The sequence below is a fragment of the Wyeomyia smithii genome, chromosome 2 (genome assembly GCF_029784165.1).
Source record: "Wyeomyia smithii strain HCP4-BCI-WySm-NY-G18 chromosome 2, ASM2978416v1, whole genome shotgun sequence".
Taxonomy (NCBI): domain Eukaryota; kingdom Metazoa; phylum Arthropoda; class Insecta; order Diptera; family Culicidae; genus Wyeomyia; species Wyeomyia smithii.
In genome coordinates this window covers 269732378-269753491 of record NC_073695.1, presented here as the reverse complement: position 1 = coordinate 269753491, position 21114 = coordinate 269732378, and the positions used below count along the sequence as shown (strand labels likewise).

General features: G+C 37.1%; 1 protein-coding gene across 6 annotated transcripts in view; it reads left to right on the top strand.

Annotated features, from left to right (window-relative positions):
- Positions 1-21114, top strand: part of LOC129725917 (uncharacterized) — a 62620-nt gene that overhangs the window by 18613 nt on the left and 22893 nt on the right. For all 6 annotated transcript variants that reach the window (XM_055682351.1, XM_055682355.1, XM_055682354.1 and 3 more), the window contains exon 3: positions 8165-8255. In XM_055682351.1, coding sequence (XP_055538326.1) covers positions 8165-8255 — 91 coding nt within the window. The remainder of the gene's footprint in view (positions 1-8164; positions 8256-21114) is intronic.

The following is a 21114-nucleotide window of genomic DNA, read 5'->3' as shown; positions in this document are numbered from 1 at the left end:
TTGGTATCGCAACGAGAGGAACCGGGGAATGGGCGGAGAATGGATGGCTTAATTATTTTTCATGTGCTAAGTTTATTTAGCTGCTTGGATGCATTGCCAAAACGAGTTACTGAGGAAGATTGTCGGGTTGCAATTTTGGGCGTACGGAAACCTTGAGTTCGGATTGATTTTTCATGGTTTTGCCGTAAATGAAATCAGAGGCTAAAAAAATCAAGGCGGTGAACAGAATATTTGAGCATTGGTTAACAAATCATTAATATATTGAAAATTTGAAGGGCTCACATTCTTTATAAAAAAATAACAAAAAATTGGCTTTTGAATCTTAGAAAATACATAAAAAATACTGCAAAGTATATATCACCAGAGGTTGTATGAAATGGTGACGGTGTTATTAGTATAATTAGAGGGTCTTTTAGTTACAAACGTTACAGTATCGACTTCGACAAGCGGGTTCATTCTCAGACATTCCATAATTCATTAATCAGGTAGTTGGTGCATTTTTGTTTGGAAAACCCAAGAAACATACATACCTAAAACATCACTCTACTCATTCATTTATGAATTTTTTTTTCTTCATCTAATCTATGATTCAAAGGAAATAAATCAAATCATATCAAATCATCATCAAAAATTTATTTGGCACGGCATAAATTCATTTATGAATTGTCAAGTATCAAAGCTTAACTAGCTTATAGTACAACTTAGCTACCTTACCAAACAGTCCCAAGCCTTGGTGTTATTTATTTATTTGAGGAGATAAAAAATAACATTGTTCAGCATAAACATGCATTTTTGGATGCCTGATAACTTTGTAGAAGGTTTGAAAACACGGAAAAATCTGAGAAAAATGTTATAACGAAAATTGTTATTTTCAGTGCCTCTTCACAGAAAACTTTGTTGCTGGTAATATGTAAGAGATAAAAACATGATGTCTTCTACAAAGTTTCTTGACTCGAGATCACCTACAATTTTTCCGAAGACACCATACGTCTATCTCAATCTGGTGAAATAGTAAATTTTCTATCTTACTTTTAGGAGGATTGATCACTCGTACGTTATGGCTATAATCAACATTTGAAACGCTATTTATTTAATCGCACGAAAACGGCGAAATAAAACACTGTGCAGTCTTTGGATTATGTTTTTGCCTTTCTCCTAGAAAGGTATAGCAATCACTTGCAAAACCAAAGGTATAAAAGTGGTCCCAATGGCCGAATGTCATATACCACTCGACTTCTTTCGACGAACTGAGCATTTTCTGTATGTATGTATGTATGTGTGTATGTGTGTGTGTGTGTGTGTGTGTGTGTGTGTGTGTGTGTGTGTGTGTGTGTGTATGTATGTGCAACTTTTTTTTCTCACTCACTTTTCTTAGAGATGGCTGGATTTTAGAGATTTTCATAAAATTAATTGCAAATGAAAGGTCTAGTTGCGCCATAGGTTGCTATTGAATTTCATTGTAATCGGATTTTTAGTTTAGAGGTTATGTATCAAAATGTAAAAATCACGAAACATCAATATCTCAGAAACCACACAACCGATTTTAATAAAATTGGTTTCAAATGATCGGGCTGTCTCCAGAATCCTTAACTTTTGAATTTCGTAATGATTGAACATATGGTTCGAAAGTTATGTAAAGAAAAGTTATCCTGAGGTTGTTTAAACTCACTCATTTTTCTCAGAGATGGCTGAACCGATTTTCACAAAATTATTGTCAAATGAAAGGTCTAGTTGCCCCATAGGTTGCTATTGAATTTCATTGCAATCGGATTGTAACTTTGTCCGTTGTTCATGAAAATGTGAAATCACATAATGAAAGTTAACATATTGACTTCCTCCTAACGATCACTGGCTAATTAAAAGGTAGAAAAGTGATCCAAATGGCCGAATGTCATATACTACTCGACTCAGTTAGACGAATCGAGCATTTTCTGCATATAAGCATGTATAGGTGTATATGTTTGTGTGTGGGTGTGTACGTGTGTATGTGCACCTTTTTTCGCACTCACTTTTCTCAGAGATGGTCTGACCGAACAGATTTCAATGAAATTAACTGCAAATGAAAGGTCTAGTTGCCCTATAAGACCCTATTGAATTTTATTGTAATCTGATTTCTAGTTTAGAGGTTATGTATCAAAGTGTAAAAATCACGAAACATCAATATCTCAGAAACCACACATCTGATTTGATTAAAATTAGTTTCAAATGAACGGGCTACCATAAAAACCCTTAACTTTTGAATTTTATGAAGATTGAACATGTGGTTCAGGAGTTATGGAAAGAAACGTGTTCTGGAGACTATTTAATCTCACTCATGTTTCTCAGAGATGGCTGGACCGATTTTCATAAAATTAGTGTCATATGGAAGGTCTTGTTGCCCCATAAAACCTTATTAATTTTTTTTGCAAACGGATTATTACTTTGCCTGTTATGTTTAAAAATGTGAAATTCAGCTATGAAAAGAAACATATTCCGAAGACTACTTGGACTCACTCACTTTTCTTAGAGATGGTTGAACCGATTTCCACAGAATTAGTATCAAATGAAAGGTCTACCTACCTCATAACTCCCTATTGAATTTTACTGTATCGGACTGTAACTTCGTCTGTAATGTATCGAAATGTGAAAATCACGAAACTTCATTATCTTAGAAACTACACAACCGATTTGAACAATATTGATATCAGATGAACGGGCTAGTTAAGGGTTAACTGATGAATTATGATTGAACACGTGGTTTCAAAGTTTGGCTGCCGCATACGTTACCTTTTCATTTGATTGTAATCAAGCTTAAGCAAGCGTTATGTTTTAATTTGTAAAACAACGAAAGTCTATTATCTCAAGTACTACACGACTTATTTGAACATAACTAGTGTCATACAAATGAGTCATCTCTCAAACTTACAAATAACAAACTTCATAACAATTTGATATGCTGTTTAAAAGTTTTAGAAAGAACAGAAATTCAAAGACTATTCAACACTTTACCTGCTTCGATCAATATATATGGCCTCAACATGATTTAAATGTGGTATCGTACTATCTGAACGTTCCCGGCATCGCTCGTGATTAAATTGTTCGAAATTAAGAGTCATTGCTTTTATTTCGCTATTTCTTAAGTACTAACATTACGTCAAATTTCATATTTTATACTTTAATTACAACATCAATATTTTAGAACCCAAAGAGTGGATAAACATTTATTGGATTTAAGCATTCATGTAAATCTATTTTTACAAATAATAAGTTTGAATGAGAAAGGCTGAGTCGGACCGCTAGGTGGATTAATTTAGGTTTCAAAACGCGATTTCACATTTTCATACATAGCGGACAAATTTATAGTCCGACTACAATAAAATTTAATAGGTTCTTGGGGCAACTAGACCTTTCAGACAATAATAATTTTGTGAAAGTCGGTCCAGTCATCTCTAAGAAAAATGAGTAAGTTTTAACAACCTCCGGAACATGTTTCTTTTAATAACATTTGAACCACATTTTCAATCATCATTAAAATCATTAGTAAGTGTTTCCAAGACAGTCTTTTCATTTGACGCCAGCTTGGTAAAAATTGGTTGCGTAGTTCAGAAGATAATAAAGTTTGATGATTTTCACATTTTGAAACACTGAACTTAAACCAAATGTATCATGACAATAAAAATAAATAGCATTTTATGGAGCCACTAGACCTTTCAATTGCAACTGATTTCGGGAAAATCGGTTAAGCCATCTTTAAAAAAAGTGAGTGAGTTTAAGCAGTCTTTGGAATACGTTTCATTTTATAACGTGATTTTACATGTATATAAATAACGAACAAAGTTATAGTCCAATTACAATGAAATTCAATAGCAACCTATGAGACAATTAGACCTTTCATTTGACACTAATTTTGTGAAATTTAGTTCAGCAATCTCTGAGAAAAATGAGTGAGTTTGAACAGCTTCTGGGTAACATTTATTTACATAACTTTTGAACCATTTGTTTAATCATTATGAAACTTATAAGTTATGGGTTTTAAAGACAGCCTGTTCATTTGACTCCAGCTTTGTTAAAATCGGTTGTGTGGTTTCGGAGATATTGATGTTTCGTGGTTTTTTCATTTCGATACATAACCTCCAAACTAAAAATCCGATTACAATGAAATTCAACAGCAACCTATGACCAACCTATGAGCAACCGATTCAGTTGCAATAATTTTATGAAAATCGGTCCATCCATCTCTGAGAAAAGTGACTAAGAAAAAGAAGTTGCGCATACACACACACACATGCTTGTCATTCTCCTCAGTATGTGAAAGGAGAGGAGAAAAATTCACCGCGCACTTCCCTTCCAGTATATGCCTGCGTGTAGCAAATGCTTCCACCACACTGCTTCTTTCTTCACTCCACAGTGTCTCAACCAGCTTACGGAGAGACAAACACACTTCCAGCTCACCTCACATCTGATAGAAACAAGAGGGGTGAATCACTCTACAGAGAAAACGCAGAAGTACACAACAGTGTCCACTGGCGAGTAGTCCGGAAGGTGAAAAAAAAACCTACCGGGCAAAAATGTAATCCTCGTGTAGCACTGCGAAAACGAATTCCACCAGAGTAAATTCGACCAGCACGAGCGGCACGAGCAACGCAGTCTATTTTTTTCCAATCTCTTTTCCTCTTCTGCCATGCTCAAGAAACCAACTGTGAAACGCACCGCAGATAGCTCTGCAGTGTAATTATTGTGCGTGATGTCCACACTGTGAGAAAGTACACCATAGTTCATTGTCTCGCAAAAGAGAGCTTTCAGATTTCACCGCAGTGCGTTCAGGTAGCTCAACAGATGAAAATCGTTTGTCGCTCTCTTCTAGTATGATCGTTGATTTGCTCTTTAGTGTGACGGCAGTTATTCCTGCAGTGCAAGATGTTCTCCTGCACTCTAGAGGTTTTCTGAGGAGAAAAGACAAGCATGCATACACATACAGAAAATGCTCAGTTTGTCGAACTGAGTCGAGAGGTATATGACATTCGGCTATTGGGACCACTTTTATACATTTTGTCTTGCCAGTGGTTGCTATACCTTTCTAGGAGAAAGGCAAAAAACAATCAACGAGTCGTAGGTTAACCCGAAACCAATATTATTCAACCAACCACGTGCACGCTTCACATCACATATATCACAAAAATATATTAAATATTGCCTCTACACCTCGCATCTTCATCGCTTCCAGCTGATTGGTCGTTTCATCAATCATCCAACTGTTCCCGTGGAAGAGATGGTCTCGTTTTCATGCATAAAAGCAGCACACGCATTCATATCCACTCTGGCTTTTGAAACAGAAGCATCAGCAACAGTTCTTAAATATCTTCCGAGAGATGATGCATATGAAGCGCGTACAACTTTTTCTACTTCCGTCATTCTCGCTTCTGCGCTTACGAAGCTGGGTGTTTTCATTACCTTAGAGAAGAAACGACCAGCTTCGTAAACGCTGAAGCGTAGCCGCAAGGTTAAAGAGTCCGCTTTGATAAGTGGGTTGTCGTGGGTTCGAATCTTAGTAGAATCAGGCCATTTGGTTGTCAAAAAACTTTAACATGGGTTTATTCTCAGGCTCTCCACTACAAACCCTTCCTTCAAGTTGAATTCTACAGTACCCCTGCCCTGCTGACATTCATCCTAACAAAAATAAGCCCCTCTTAGAATAAAACTGGTCTGAGTAACGTATAATAGTTCTCTTCAGGGAATTGTGATTATGGCGCGATCTTGGCAGGAAAAACGAGGTTTCGATAAGACTCCTTCCTCTTGACATAATAAGTCCCTCTTAGAATAAACCTGGCCAGAGAGGAACGTTAGGTGCAGTCTCACTCCTCGGAATTGTAATGTGGCAAAATTAGTAGGATGAAAAGAGGCTCGGTATTGTAGAGCAGTAAGCTTGAGCGAAAGGGTAAAATCTCACACACAAGCACGGATATACATGAAAAAGCGTATCATTTAATTTAATAGTTATACTGCCAATAATATGAAGTGCGGAGTACATAAAACACCTGGGTTTAATCACAATAGATCAAGTGTTACTGGTCGCAGTGATGAGTCCACACAGAGAAAAAGAAAAAAAAACGCTGAAGCTAGAATGACGGAATCAGTAAAAGTTGTATAGTGTATGTGCTTCATATACATCATATACATGATGGTTGGTTTGTAATTTCAGCTAAGCAGTCTCGAATAAGTAGAACGATCTGGTTTTTTACTGTCCGACGTTTCGTCACTGATCAGTGACATCTTCAGGGGAAAATAATAACCCGCGTAAAAAAGACCCCAGTGTAATTGCTCACCGGGTTCGTCGCTTTAACGTTGTGTCTAAAAACATGCTGGTGGCTAGGGACACCCAACTTCACACGAATGGTTAAAAAGCTTCAATCTTAAATCCCGGTCTTTTTGAAAAAAAGTACATGATGATCTAGTCACTAGAGATGGTCGGGTTTGATGTTTTTCAAACCCTTACCCGACCCGAACCCGATTTTTTTTCGGTTGAAACCCTAGCCCGACCCGAACCCGAAACTTTTTTTTTTTCGTTCAAACCCGAACCCAACCCGAACCCGAAAATTTTATTTGTTTGAAACCCGAACCCGAAATTGTGAAACCCGAAAACCGACCCGAACCCGAGATTTTATAGATTTTATAGTCGGGTTTCGGGTTTTCTTACCCAAACCCGACCTTAACCCGACATTTTCAAACCCGAACCCGAAAATATTTTTTTTCACAAAACCCGAACCTGACCCGTACCCGACACTTTCAAAAATTTTCAAACCCGAACCCGACCCGAACCCGTCTCCATCTCTACTAGTCACATTGCCCGACGTTTCGGCCGATTTGGTTGCCTTTTTCAAGGGAAACTGTATTGATATGGGATGTTAGTGACAATAGTACAGAACTTAAAATAGTCACTCACTTAGATGTGTCGTATTTGCCTAAAAGGTTGTTTTCAAACTGTGGGAAGTCTTGTAGAAATTGGTTGTAGGTTTAGCTGAGATAAAAATTTTCGTGACGTTCATAAAAAAACTGCTAACTAACATCAATTTAAAACAGTTTGTATGCTACATTTAACGATCGATTTGAGAACGGTGCTCAAATTTAGCGGGTACTGGTACTGGTACTAGTCCTACGGCAAGTGTTGTTTTTAACTGTATGTATAATACCAGCGTAAGCAGTATTGATACCATCAGTATCTGCTCAATGGTTGACTGTGTTATTGTAGCATTTTTTTTCAGTGTATTTTTACACAGCATTATTAGCTCTGCAAAACTCGTTCTTGGTGAATTTTTGTATAGAACCAAAAGTTTTGGAGCTACAATGCTTCAAATAAATTGTATGTCAAAATGCATACACTGGTCTTGAAAAACGCTTGAGCCTTAACCCAACATCTGTGTTGTCGATCATGGTAAACAGTGCAAAATACGCGCTACCAACTGTTCAAAATGTATCACAAACTTAAGACAGGAAAAGTTCAAGTCATTAATTATAACTAAATATATTACCAACCAGTTGTGTATTTATTATTGTTGCAGCATCCTTTAGTTAGTACCGGACGGTAGATGGGGAAAATCGATTTCTGTTTTTTTTTTTCATTTTTGATTCTCTTGGCAGCCATCACTGTGAACGTTTCTCCGATGCCACCCGATGTGATTTGACTGACTGGCGGGTGACAGCGTAGCGGAGGAAATGCAAGATGCGCACGGGAAATGCATTCCTTTCGCTGGGTGATGCTTCCTCTTGGCGGGACTTTTCCGTGTTTGCTTTACTTCCCCTTGCTTGGTTTGACGGTCAAGAGAATTCACTGCCCTTCCGTCCGAAAGAGAGAGAATATTTGGCGTTGGCTGCAGTCTGCAGCCTGTTGACGGAATAAAATTAATCGTAAGCATAGGGCTGTGGGAGGAGAAGAAGTTGAGCAGTTTATTTCTACAGATTTAGTTTATTTAATTAAGCTAGTCTTCTGTTTCTGTGACTGAGCCGTGTTTAATGATACGGAAAGGAAGCGAGCGGCCGTTAAGCAACATTAACTCTGATGTGACGCTTGTCGTTGCTTCGAGCGAATCACTTCTTTTGGCAACATCTCCCCAGTGGGAAAAACGAATTTTCGGATGACTACGAATATCTGTTTTCAAATTTTCTTTTCTTCTCTCTGTCTTTTTCACAGATGTACCACCGCCATTTCCTTATCGTGAGGTCGAGATAGAACGCGGAGTGGACGCCAAGCAGCTGTACGAGTTGAGCACTGAAATTGGAAGGTGAGATTCCGCGTCGCAAACAATTAACGGACATGCAGGTCTACTTCCGAGCTGGTGCGCCAACCACAAAAGACGGAAAAACGAGACTAATTTTCTGTGCTATTTCACCAACACGGGACCACAATCACGTGTTTGGAAAAATTTATACCAACCAAGTTCCCAGGGCAGTACATGACCGTAACGAAGAAAGCGAAGAGTGAATGACATAGTTTGTAATATTTTTACGAACTAGGAATGACGCTCGGGTGCGCTCTGGGTAGCCAACGCCGCTGCCGGAGTGCTCACGTGGTGTCACTGGTACATATACTTTGAAACGTAACATACGGCACCCGAAGCAGGCTACGTTTCCGCTTGTTTCTTAAGCAGATTTATTGAATCCACAGTGGTGGAACAGATGGTGCTGTTTGCCGGTTGTTGCTATGGTTGCTATGCCAGCGAATAAATTTTAAAACTGGTGAAAGGTTTATAGAGCAAGCTTTGTATGCTCTCTAGTTGAGGGATATGGAGGCGCATGGTCAACTTATAACTTACTGACTTTGATCGAAGAATTATTACCACTGTGGATTAACGGAGTATTAAAATATCAATTGGATTGAGTTTCATTGTAAAGACACGAAACCTTGAAATAATCAGAAAAGTTGGTATTAATTAGGGGAAAATCAGCGAGATTTTTATATTCAAAAAAATTGCCCTGATTAATTTGTTTTAATTAATTTTAATTTTAATTTCGATTCTGTTTTTTGATATTTTAACGCTTTATCATTATATTTTTATAGCATTTACTACCCAAAGAATAATTCTGGGCGAAAGACATCAATGGGAACGATTGTGTTGAATTCCGCTTAAACAGACATTTTTATATTATACTCATAATGGCTTTGATTTTTTTTCCAGAAGTCCAATTGCAATTTGGAATAGAAAAGTATGCAAATTCGTGCTTCTTTTTTTCTTGAATGTTGTTTTCAGTTTGTTTTAAAAAAAAGGCTAGCATTGTCATGCAGCAAAATTACTTTGTTGTGTAGATCCAGCATTTTCCAGCATTTGTATTTACTACTGGAGTTTTCAAGTTTTCAAAAAAGAGTTGTACTACATGAGCTGAAAAGTCTTCGGGAAACTAGTTTTTAGGAAAAAAGTTGAAGAGGTTTTGTATGAGACGACAGTCTTTTTCATTGTATTTCTTGCAAAAGATTAGGGAATACACTCAATTGGGGTCAATCAATTTGGTGGTCTGAAGCGGTAAATTCCAGTAATAGTTCTCTTTGGACTCTTCCTTTTTTCAAATGAACCATCAAGAGGCTTTCTTCTCAGTAGAATGAAACTGAATATTTAGAATAAGCCATGTTTCCATTTAAGGCCAAACAGTATTGAATCCAAAATATATGAAAAAAAAAAAAAAGTATTGAATCCACAAATGGCTGACTCCGAGCGACCACTTTGAATTTTCAAAGGCACAAGACTCGGTAATAGTTAATGCGTTATCTGTGAAAACGCTGTTTTATGTTTGCTGCGTTTTCACAGGGAACGCGTTATCAATTTCCGAGTCTTGTGCTTCTGGAAATTCGAAGTGATGGCTCGCAATTAGCCGTTTGTGGTTTCTCCTTAATTCTACTACAAAAGATCGAATACCCTCTCATACCGTCCCCAGATACGTGTTTCGGTTGCTACATACAACCATCATTGTAGTCCACATAAGCACTGATGATGATATGGTTGTATAAATGGGTGACATAGGAATAAATAGTGTAATTAGAGTGTTTTTAGTTACAAAGTTACAGTGTCGACTTCGATTATCGCGTAGTCGTAGGTTTGAATTTTGACAGAATTAGGTGATTTGTCGAAAGGCATGTGAATGTTTATTCATAGGCTTCCCGTAAATCCTTCTTTCATTATCCATTCTTCAACACCCGAATGAATTTTATTTATACTTTTCCATTGTGGTTTTTGTGGTTGTTAATTGAGCACTAGAATTGCATTGGCTTGAAAACCAAAAACGAGTAGTTCTGGTATATGCGCTAGGATTTGCTGCTGAAAGCATGCCTGTACGAAATATATCGTCAGTTGGTTTCAATATTGACACAAATCAAATGTTTACAGTTTTATGTTATTGATGGCTACAATTCAGTTTCATCTCATGAAGATCGGTTTCAAAATTAACAAAAAAATCTAGAGTTATCGATTTTCAGTTGTACCAGTCTTGAAATCAAATGACTAGAAAATCACCTACAAACGTCATCCGTGTATACATTGCGGAATGACTACCACACTATTTACAACGTGTAGAAAAAAACAAACGTATGCAAGTAGACGGCACAAAGCAAAGACAGGCAAACAATCCAAGCCTCATAGCAGCTCCACACTCCATGCAGTAGTAGAAAAGATCTAAAAAAGAGATATTCGCTATGTGGTGCAGCTCTTGATTCGTTGCGTGCCGACGAGCATCGAGCACTGACATTTTAGCTCAGCTCATAATGGTGTGCGTACTTTACTAAGTTTCCTGTCTAGGCTGATTGAAGCAAACAATAGTTAACCTGTTGGGACGGGGAGATTCTGTCAATTTTTTTCTTGCTGATAAAAGGAACGTCACGGCTGACGGGTTGTGTCTACTCATGGCATCTGTGCTACGTATGCTCGCACGTGATTGGTTCATTGTTCGCGGAAATTCGACCTTGAAATTTTTTATCAATTTGCGCTGCTGAGTAATGACGTCTAAACTATTACACTATGAACATTTGCGCTCAAAACTATCTTAAAACTATCCGGAGAAATGAATGGAAGGAGTTGTATGCTGAATCTATAAAAAGGGCGATCGACTACAATGCAGCAACTACCGTGGCATATCGTTGATCAACGCCGTCTACAAAGCCCGCCCCCAAATTCTGTTTCGTCTTCTTTCTTCTCTAGCAAAAAGAACCGTAGGGCAGTGCCAAGCGGGCTTCACGACTTATCCAAGCTCGTATCGGGGACACTCTCGAATCCCTTCGAAGCGCGCAGAGGGTTGAGACAAGGAGATGGACTATCCTGCACGTTGGTCAACATTGGTCTTTTGGGTGTAATCCGACGAGCGGGCATCGAAACCAGAGGCACGATTTTGCCAATAGCCTACTCATAGGCTTCCCACACGACCTCGACGCTGTTAAGAGAAACTTTACGATGGCGGAGGCAATCTACACCTTAAAGTTGAAGCTTATTGCGTCGAAAACCAGACATATATGCCTCCCACGTACGATGATCATGGACGGCGATGAACTCAAAGTGATAGATGAATTCGCATACCTGGGGTCCCTAATAACCGCCGACAATAACACAAGTAAGGAGATCCAACGACGTATCGAACTGGAAATCAATCATACTTTGGCCTTCGCTTCAATCCAGGAACTGACGATGAACAAAACCCTAATTAGACATATAGGTCTCTCTTGAACGGTAAGTGTTGCGAACAACATTTAGAGGAGATTTCCTTTATGCACCTGACGAAGGTCGGGACATGTGGCGAGAATGTCGGAGAACACTGCTGTAAAACTGATTCTCTATACCGCTACCAGAAACAGGGAGGCCTGACGTGCTGAGTGGCTTAATCAGGTTGAAGCGGATCTATGAGTGTCGAGACCAGGCTTGTAATTGGTCACGATAGAACAACTTTTCACTGCGTTAATCTAATTTGACGGTGGCAAGGCTTCTTGAGCAAACACAAGTACTCGCCACCACGATGTATTTTACTCAAACGTATTTTGACAATTTTTCTAGAAATGAGAATTACGCACGATGTGTGCGGAGATTTTGGCAATTACTCATATCATTGATCTTGTAATAATATGTCAGACATAAATATAACGAGGTACACAAAAATAAGCCAAAACAACATCGCCAAACGTATGACAAGGTGTGTATCTCATCGATGCGCGAGTGTCAATTGACCATCTGTTCTTTGTGTGAGAGGTGACGGTTGTTTTACATTGCGACGCACACTAACGAAGCGGGAGCACATGAAGGTGTTGACCGTTTACAAGTCTGGTCGAGACGCCTTGGGAATTAGGACCCAGAAAAGTGAAGGAAAAATTTTGATACCACACGAGCCACTACGGCACTGGGCTGCAAAAGTAAGTAAAGTGACATGTCCCAATAATGGCTATTATTTTATCTATCCAACGACATATTCATTTTTAAAAGCCATCGTGCTTCTGTCGAATTAATTCCGAGAGTAAACACTTTACCGACTGAATATTGCGTTTCAGTCAACTCTAATCACTTGTTATTTATTGTTGATTCATCCGACAATTACCGTGTTAATGAATGGAATTTACAAGTTATCGATTTGTATGGCAAGGGCGGTCATAAATCATTTTTTTTACAGTATTGCCCATGAAAACTGCTGAAATCGACAGAATTAGGTGACTAGAACAAACTTTTCTGGGACTGCCATCATCCAAGTTGTCTCAATTTTATGGCATTGCCATTATTATGCGTGCATAATAGGGCGCAAATCGAATATAGGGAAAAGTTTGACCATTGCATTTCAAAATACGGCAGCTTTCAAAAGTTTTTCTTTCTCGGAAAAAGTCATTATGCAAAATTTGAGCACAATCTGGTTTCGTTAAATGAACCCTCAGAACGATCAAAGTTTGATTTTTCTTTTTTTACGTTATTCTTCTGGAATAACTTCAAACAAATTCGATATTTTCTCAGGAACCTCCCGTATTTCAACATCAAATTTGATTATAGACAAATGTTTAAGAACAAGTTTGTAAATTTGAGCTGAATGTACCACAACCCTTCTAAAAAACTAGGTAAAAAGTATGAAATTCAAACGAATCTTTAAAAAAAAAACCATCTTTAGCCGCTTGTTATCGACTAAGATGCAAATATATGCAGCTGGAAAATTGATTATCTGATCTGATGGTTTTTTGGCACCAATCCTCGAAAATATTCAACAATTCGTGCAGCTTTTGACAATCGAATAATTCTCCAACGACCACAAAAATCATGGAACCATCACCATTGAACAGCTTACAACCAATTCCAAGACAAGCTACGACATCATTGATACACAATACAAAAAGAAGTGGCCCAAGATTACTCCCTTGGGGCACACCGGATGTGTTTGTAAACCGTCGGGATGCGTTGGATCCAAGTTTCACACTCAGACTTTTGTCACAAAGGAATGACTGCAGTCATTTAACCAACTGTCGGAGCTTTCAAATCCGTATTCACAGTATCAACCATTTCCATTTTCAGTGTGAGAGACACAATCCGAGACGAAGCAAAAGAAATGCTGATTTTTGTTCGAGACAACAGGTGGTTACTAAGCATTGATTTAAACAATTTCTAGCAGGCGCTTAGTGATGTGATGCCACGATAGTGAGTAACGTCTTGTCTATTTCCTTTTTCAAATACCGGCGAAATATGCGAGCTTATCCAAAAAGCTGGGAACTTGTATTGTTGTGAGGACAAGTTGAATCTTTTTGCCAGTGGTTTTGCGAGCTCATTTATGCATCTTTCGAAGATAATAGCAGGCATACCATCAGGCCCAAGAGCATTGGATGTTTCAATCGTTGTGCCGCCTTTAGTAGCAATTTCTTGGTAATCTTAGGAATATCAGCCAAAATAATGTGCATTGCGATATCGGAAGCGGCGAGTACAGCTTCTTCAGTAGTGGCCATGGTAGTATTACAAACACTATAAAAGTGATCAGCAAACAATTCGCATTAGTGGCTGATTTGTCGCCTAAATACACTTTTGCTGGATTCCATTATTTTTCATTCGCATTATTCTAACAAATTTCCATATTTTTTTTATAACCTGAACCATGATGTATAAAGACATGGTGTAACGATATGTCAAAAGCAGAATCGGCCATATTGGAAAAAAAATTGCCAGCGAGTAGGTTTGTTTATAAACAACTAGGGCATGAAAATTATCGCATCTCATAATATATCATTTGGATGCATTTAAATTATAAATATGGCAATGCTACATACCTTACTACCAATATTCATTAATTTAAGAAACAATTTTCAACTTAAAACACATGAATTTGCGGTATTTAGGGTGGCCACTCAATCGGGAAAACGGGAAATGCGGGAAAAAGTCGGGAATTGAATTACATCGGGAAAAATGCGGGAAAAAGTCGGGAATTTTTTTATTCAATCGGGATTTTGTTACCAAGATTTTTTCATAGTAATGTGTATGATGCAATTACAAATGATAGAGAAGTTGGAAGTGCAGGACTGCAAGTTGGTCCCTTAAAAGCCACATTTTTCTTCAGCAGTCAATTTTTTAATCAAAACTTCCTTTTTTGACCCGCTGACCAGCTGACTACTTTTATCAGTCCTGCTTTTCAAATAAAATAAATGTTGACACCAAGTGTCTTAGAATAGCATAAAACGTCAAAATCTGATGTTATCTATAAAAATTGAATAGACTCTGTGGGACTAGATTCCCGACTTTTTAGATGGTAAAGCGAATTGAAACCAGGGTCGAAAACCGGTCCGGAGTCTGGGAATGGAAGTTGCCAGTTTATCGAGAAAACGTTTTTAGTGAGAGAATCAATCATAAATTCTCATTTGTACAATAGAAACTGTTTCAATTTCTGAGAGCAATGCGAAATAAGATTCACTGTACAATCTTACTAACATTACTAGTTATTAGCAGTTATTTGAGTAAACATATTGAGGATAAAATAAGTGGCACACAGTTCTGATTCTTCAGTTTTTCAAATAGATTTTTATTTCAGCTAGTCTTTTTGAAGAAATATTTGGCGAACTCTAGCGAAACTAGCTACCGTTTTCGCTAAGAAACTCAATGCTGGTGAAAATTTGGGTTTGGGACGAACTTGCTATGCGAAGCAGTTAATTGAAAAAACATTACAAACTTGCCGCAAAATAAACATTATTTTGGAATTTTCTGAATAACTAATTTTTGTACATATTTCAAAATCGTATTTTATTTCTGTAAATTATACAATATGACTGCAAAAAAAACTATTTTTGATGTAAATACAATCAGAAATGTTCTTAGAAAACAGCATAATCGTTTGCGAGGTTTTTCATGAAAACATTATATAACGACGTTTTTATACGACTATTTACATACTTTTTGTTTTGCAACTGATCTCAGGGTACGGTGCTGGCCTAACTAGTCAGTCGTCGTAGGTTCGTGTCTCGGCTCGAGAGAGACTATTAGTGTCTGCGCTAGCTCGCAATCGCCCCGTGCACTAAACAGTTGGCTGCTAAATTTGTGGCCAATAAACAAAAATACTTTAAATATTCTAAAAGCCAAAATAATTAGCTTGATTGGTGTGATGTTTCCGGCAAAGCTGTAGATATTAGTTCTATTTAAAAAAATTGGATATGAATATCTCAAAAAGCTTATTTTTTGAATTCTAAGTTGCCAAATGTTACAACGTTGATTATTTGAACACGGAAATAAATTTAAAAATAAAATTTCTGAAGATTTTTTTTTCGAAACCAGAACGATTTGTTTGATTGGTGCGATGTTTTCTGCAAAGTTGTTGGCAGTAGTTGAGTATTGAGAATATTCTAAATTAAATATTCAAAGAGCTGATTTTCGAAAAATATTATTATATTTTTTAAAAACTGCATAATGTAAACCGAACATTGATGATCATGGAGTAATAAAAACTAAAAATTTTTAAAAAATCCTAATAAAATGGATTTGGAAAAATTTCAGGATCTGCAAGATATCACAGAACAGATATGCAACTTCGAACAAAACTCTGCAGCAAATCGGTGCCCAAGCTTTCGCATAAATTTTTGCTGTTCCATCCTACATCGATTTTACAGTGCATCGTTCGAACAGTTCGCTCCAATAGTTTGAACATGGCCCAAAAAAAAATTTTTTTTTGCTTCAATGACCAGGCAAAAAGGTGATCTTGAATAGTTGAATCTCTCAAAATCAAGTTAAGACAGGACCGCATTCAAGAGACCTTTAAAGCGGAAATTCAGTAACAATTCACAATCAACGTCAATAGAACAAATTAAACTAAAAATCTTCCAACCATTCAATATTGTTTAACAAATTTTCTTGGATCGTACACCTCGCGACTATTGAAACCATTTTAACCTGGTAGTTGATTTACTCGAATATCTTCGTTGGACTTGGAAACCGACTTTCTCGACCAACGACAATATTTTTTTTCTCGTACCGTTTTTGCCATTCTCCTAGAAAGGTATAGCAATCACTGGAAATATAGCAATCACTGGAAAAACCAAAGGAATAAAAGTGGTCCCAATGGCCGAATGTCATATACCACCTCATATACCTTTCGACGAACTGAGCATTTTCTGTATGTATGTATGTATGTATGCGTGTATGTGTGTGTGTGTGTGTGTGTGTATGTGCAACTTTTTTTTCTCACTCACTTTTCTCAGAGATGGCTGGACCGATTTTCATAAAATTAATTGCAAATGAAAGGTCTAGTTGCGCCATAGGTTGCTATTGAATTTCATTGTAATCGGATTTTAGTTTAGAGGTTATGTATCAAAATGTAAAAATCACGAAACATCAATATCTCAGAAACCACACAACCGATTTCAATAAAACTGGTTGCAAATGATCGGGCTGTCTCTGAAACCCTTAACTTGTACATTTCGTTATGATTGAACATATGGTTCAAAAGTTATGTAAAGAAAAGTTATCCTGAGGTTTTTTAAACTCACTCATTTTTCTCAGAGATGGATGAACCGATTTCCACAAAATTAGTGTCAAATGAGAGGTCTAGTTGCCCCATAGGTTGCTATTGAATTTCATTGTAATCCGATTGTAACTTTGTCCGTTGGTCATGAAAATGTGAAATCACACAATGAAAGTAAACATATTGACTTTCTCCTAACGATCACTGGCTAATTAAAAGGTAGACAAATGATTGAAATGGCCGAATGTCATATACTACTCAACTTTGTTCGACGAATCGAGCATTATCTGCATATATGCATGTATAGGTGTATATGTTTGTGTGTGGGTGTGTACGTGTGTATGTGCACCTTTTTTTCGCACTCACTTCTCTCAGAGATGGTCTGACCGATTCTTTCTATCTTTTTTATTTAAATGAAAGGTCTATTTGCCGCTTAGGTCGCTATAGCATTTCATTGTAATCAAACTTTAAGTTTTGGCGCTGCGTCAGAACGTGAAAATCGCTCTTATATCTCAGAAGCTGTGAGTGTAACGCTCTCCCAATCTAACTCGATTTCTCAGAGATGGCTGGACCGATTTCAATGAAATTAATTGCAAATGAAAGGTCTAGTTGCCCCATAAGACCTTATTGAATTTTATTGTAATCTGATTTCTAGTTTATAGATTATGTATCAAAATGTAAAAATCACGAAACATCAATATCTCAGAAACTACACAACCGATTTGAATAAAATTAATTTCATATGAACGGCTACCTAAAAAAACCTTAGCTTTTGAATTTTATGAAGATTGAACTTGTGGTTCAGAAGTTATGGAAAGAAACGTGTTCTGGAGACTATTTAATCTCACTCATGTTTCTCAGAGATGGCTGGACCGATTTTCATAAAATTAGTGTCATATGGAAGGTCTTGTTGCCCCATAAAACCTTATTAATTTTTTTTGCAAACGGATTATTACTTTGCCTGTTATGTTTAAAAATGTGAAATTCAGCTATGAAAAGAAACATATTCCGAAGACTACTTGGACTCACTCACTTTTCTTAGAGATGGTTGAACCGATTTCCACAAAATTAGTGTCAAATGAAAGGTCTAGCTGCCTCATAACACCCTATTGAATTTTACTGTATCGGACTGTAACTTCGTCTGTAATGTATCGTAATGTGATAATCTCGAAACATCATTATCTTAGAAACTACACAACCGATTTTAACAATATTGATATCAGATGAACGGGCTAGTTAAGGGTTAACTGATGAATTATGATTGAACACGTGGTTTCAAAGTTTGGCTGCCCTATACGTTCCCTTTTCATTTGATTGTTATCAAACTTAAGCAACCGTTATGTATTAAATTGTTAAAACAACGAAAATCTATTATCTCAAGTATTACACGATTTATTTGAACATAACTAGGGTCATACAACCAAATCATCTCTCAAACTTACAAATAACAAACTTCATAACAAATTGATATGCTGTTCAAAAGTTTTGGAAAGAAAAGAAATTCAAAGACTATTCAACACTATACCTGCTTTGATCAATATATATGGTAGGGTGGGGAATCGTTATATGGAAAAAACGAAACTTGATAGCAGAAAGCCAGAAACCAAGTTTTTTTTTGTTCTATTTGGGGCCCCAAACAATCCTAAATTTATCGGAAGTCGATTGATTTTGTCTCCGCTTGGCGCATTGCATTTCAAATTTATATGGAGATTTGTATGGAAAAACCAACTTTTATGCATTTTCCATTCTAAAGAGCTCAAAATGGCTCAAACCATAGGTTTCATAACTTCAAATGGTAGGTTTTTTGATGCCTAACAACTTGGCCGAAGACACTGAAGAGCTAGGGTGTCCCAAAAAAATACTAGAGCTGCTCGAAGTTTAGTATGTCGAAATTTATGTTGCAAATCGTTTTTTCTGCCAACACTGCCAGTGTACCGGCGTCAGTCAGATTTCCATCAGAAGTAACCTTTGAAACACGTTGTAGATTTTTTCTACGCCTAGAATATTGACCTAAATTTGTTTGCTTGATCCAGCTGAGTGTACAAACTCGTAATGACAGGTTACTTCTGATGGGAATCCTACTGACGCCGGTACATTGGTAATGTTGGCAGAAAATAAGATTTTCATCATTTAAATCGACATGCTTAACTTTGAACAGCTATAGCTCCTTCTAGGGACATTCTAGCTCTTCAGTGTCTTCTACAAAGTTGTTCGGCATCTAAAATACTATACTTTAACATAATGTAGTGCATTATTAGAGCATTATTGAGCTCTCTAGAAAGGTCAATGCAAACAAGTGGGTTTTCCCATATAAATTTACATACAAATTTGAAATGCGCCAAGCGGAGAAAAAACCAATCGACTCCCGGTAAGTTTAGGGTTGTGTGGGGCCCCAAAAGGAACCAAAAAAACTTGGTTCTGGAAAATCGATCATTTTTCCCCACCCTAATATATGGCCTCAACATGATTTAAATGTGGTATCGTATGTATTTGAACGTTCCCGGTATCGCTCGTGATTAAATTGTTCGAAATTAAGAGTCATTTCTTTTATTTCGCTATTTCTTAAGCACTAACATTACGTCAAATTTTATATTTTATACTTCAATTACAACATCAATATTTAAGAACCCAAAGAGTGAATATACCTTTATTGGATTTGAGCAATCATGTAAATCTATTTTTACAAATAATAAGTTTGAATGAGAAAGGCTGAGCCTGACCGCTAGATTGACCATTTTGAGCGCTGGATGCAAAGAAGTTGCAGATGTTGGCAGATGACCAGAGAGATGCAACGTTGATGGACTAGCAAATCAAAATGGCAAAAAAGTTGTGAATTCACTTCTGAAATGTTTTGAATATATGTAACGCGTGATAAACGAAATACAGTTAAATGGCAGTATTTTTCCTGAACGTAAAATAACATTATCTTTAATTTGAGAAAAAAAAAACGCAAATCCATATCACAAGTTTTATTCCCTAAATAATCAATTCTAAAATATTTTTTACTCTTAGGTTAAGTAGTTTTATGTTCACCCTTAACTTCCCGTGACTTTTTCCGATGATTTGAACAACGGAAAAATATTTTGTACGCAAAGTGCTGTTTTGTTTGTTGTTACCCTAATACAGCGGTTCTCAACCTTTTTTTGTCCGCGTACCCCTTGATGATATTTTCCAAATCAATTGTATACCCCCGGGTTGGCATGTTCTCGCAGAGTGGGAGGGAGTAGTGGTAAATTATTTTGTGGTAGTCTAGTTCAGGTTTCAAATTGAACTATAGTTTGTTTGATTGCTACAGTACAGTCATGTTTCAAGAGCAAGTTTGAACAACAAATTAAGTATTATCAAAACATTGCTTTGTCCGCCATTACTGATTTTTCTGTCGCGTACCCTCTGAAGGCATTCGCGTACCCCTAGGGGTACGCGTACTCCAGGTTGAGAACCGCTGCCCTAATAGGTTGTTATGCGTTGAATAAAAACGGTGCTTATATCATATTCTTAGAAGTCAGATAGACAAACATAATAAATGCACAAAATAGCTAACGAGGTTATTGACTGCATAATGGAAAATTTGCAAATTGAAGAGAATCGCAAAAATTATATTTAACCTGTCTACCATGGAAAGGCAAAAGTTGCATTTTATGTAACTAATCAACTGTTTGTGTAGAATGTCCCGAGCAAATTCAATAGAAGTCGCTATTATTTTCAATTTAAGGTTCAAAAATTGACGTTCAACCGTCGATAGAACATAAGCTAGTTACCGTTTTTGACAATCGGGAATTTCTTGCAATCATGCGGGAAAAAGTCGGGAAAAATGCGGGAACTCGAAAATGTAAAATGTGTGCCACCCTGGGTATTCAATTGCTTAGTTAGTGAGAATATATCAACAAACGCGAAAAAGTTATTCGCTGTTGCATAGTGATGCTTCGTCTCCAACCCTCTAAAGTGAAAAAAACACTTCCTCACCCCGCGTCTAGTTTTTGGTTAAACCGTTACACCATGTTCTACTCATCATGATCTGAACTAGCTCAATCAATTTCAATTTGCGGCCATTTAGCTCCATTTCACGAATATTTTCCGACTATTTTTTGGATATTTTCCTGCATGGTGGCATAAGGCCTTCCAGAACGTGCTGTATCAGTTATAGAAAAACGACCACAACGAAATTGAATTAGCTGGAGTAAATGTTCCGTAACAGAATGCTTTCCCTGA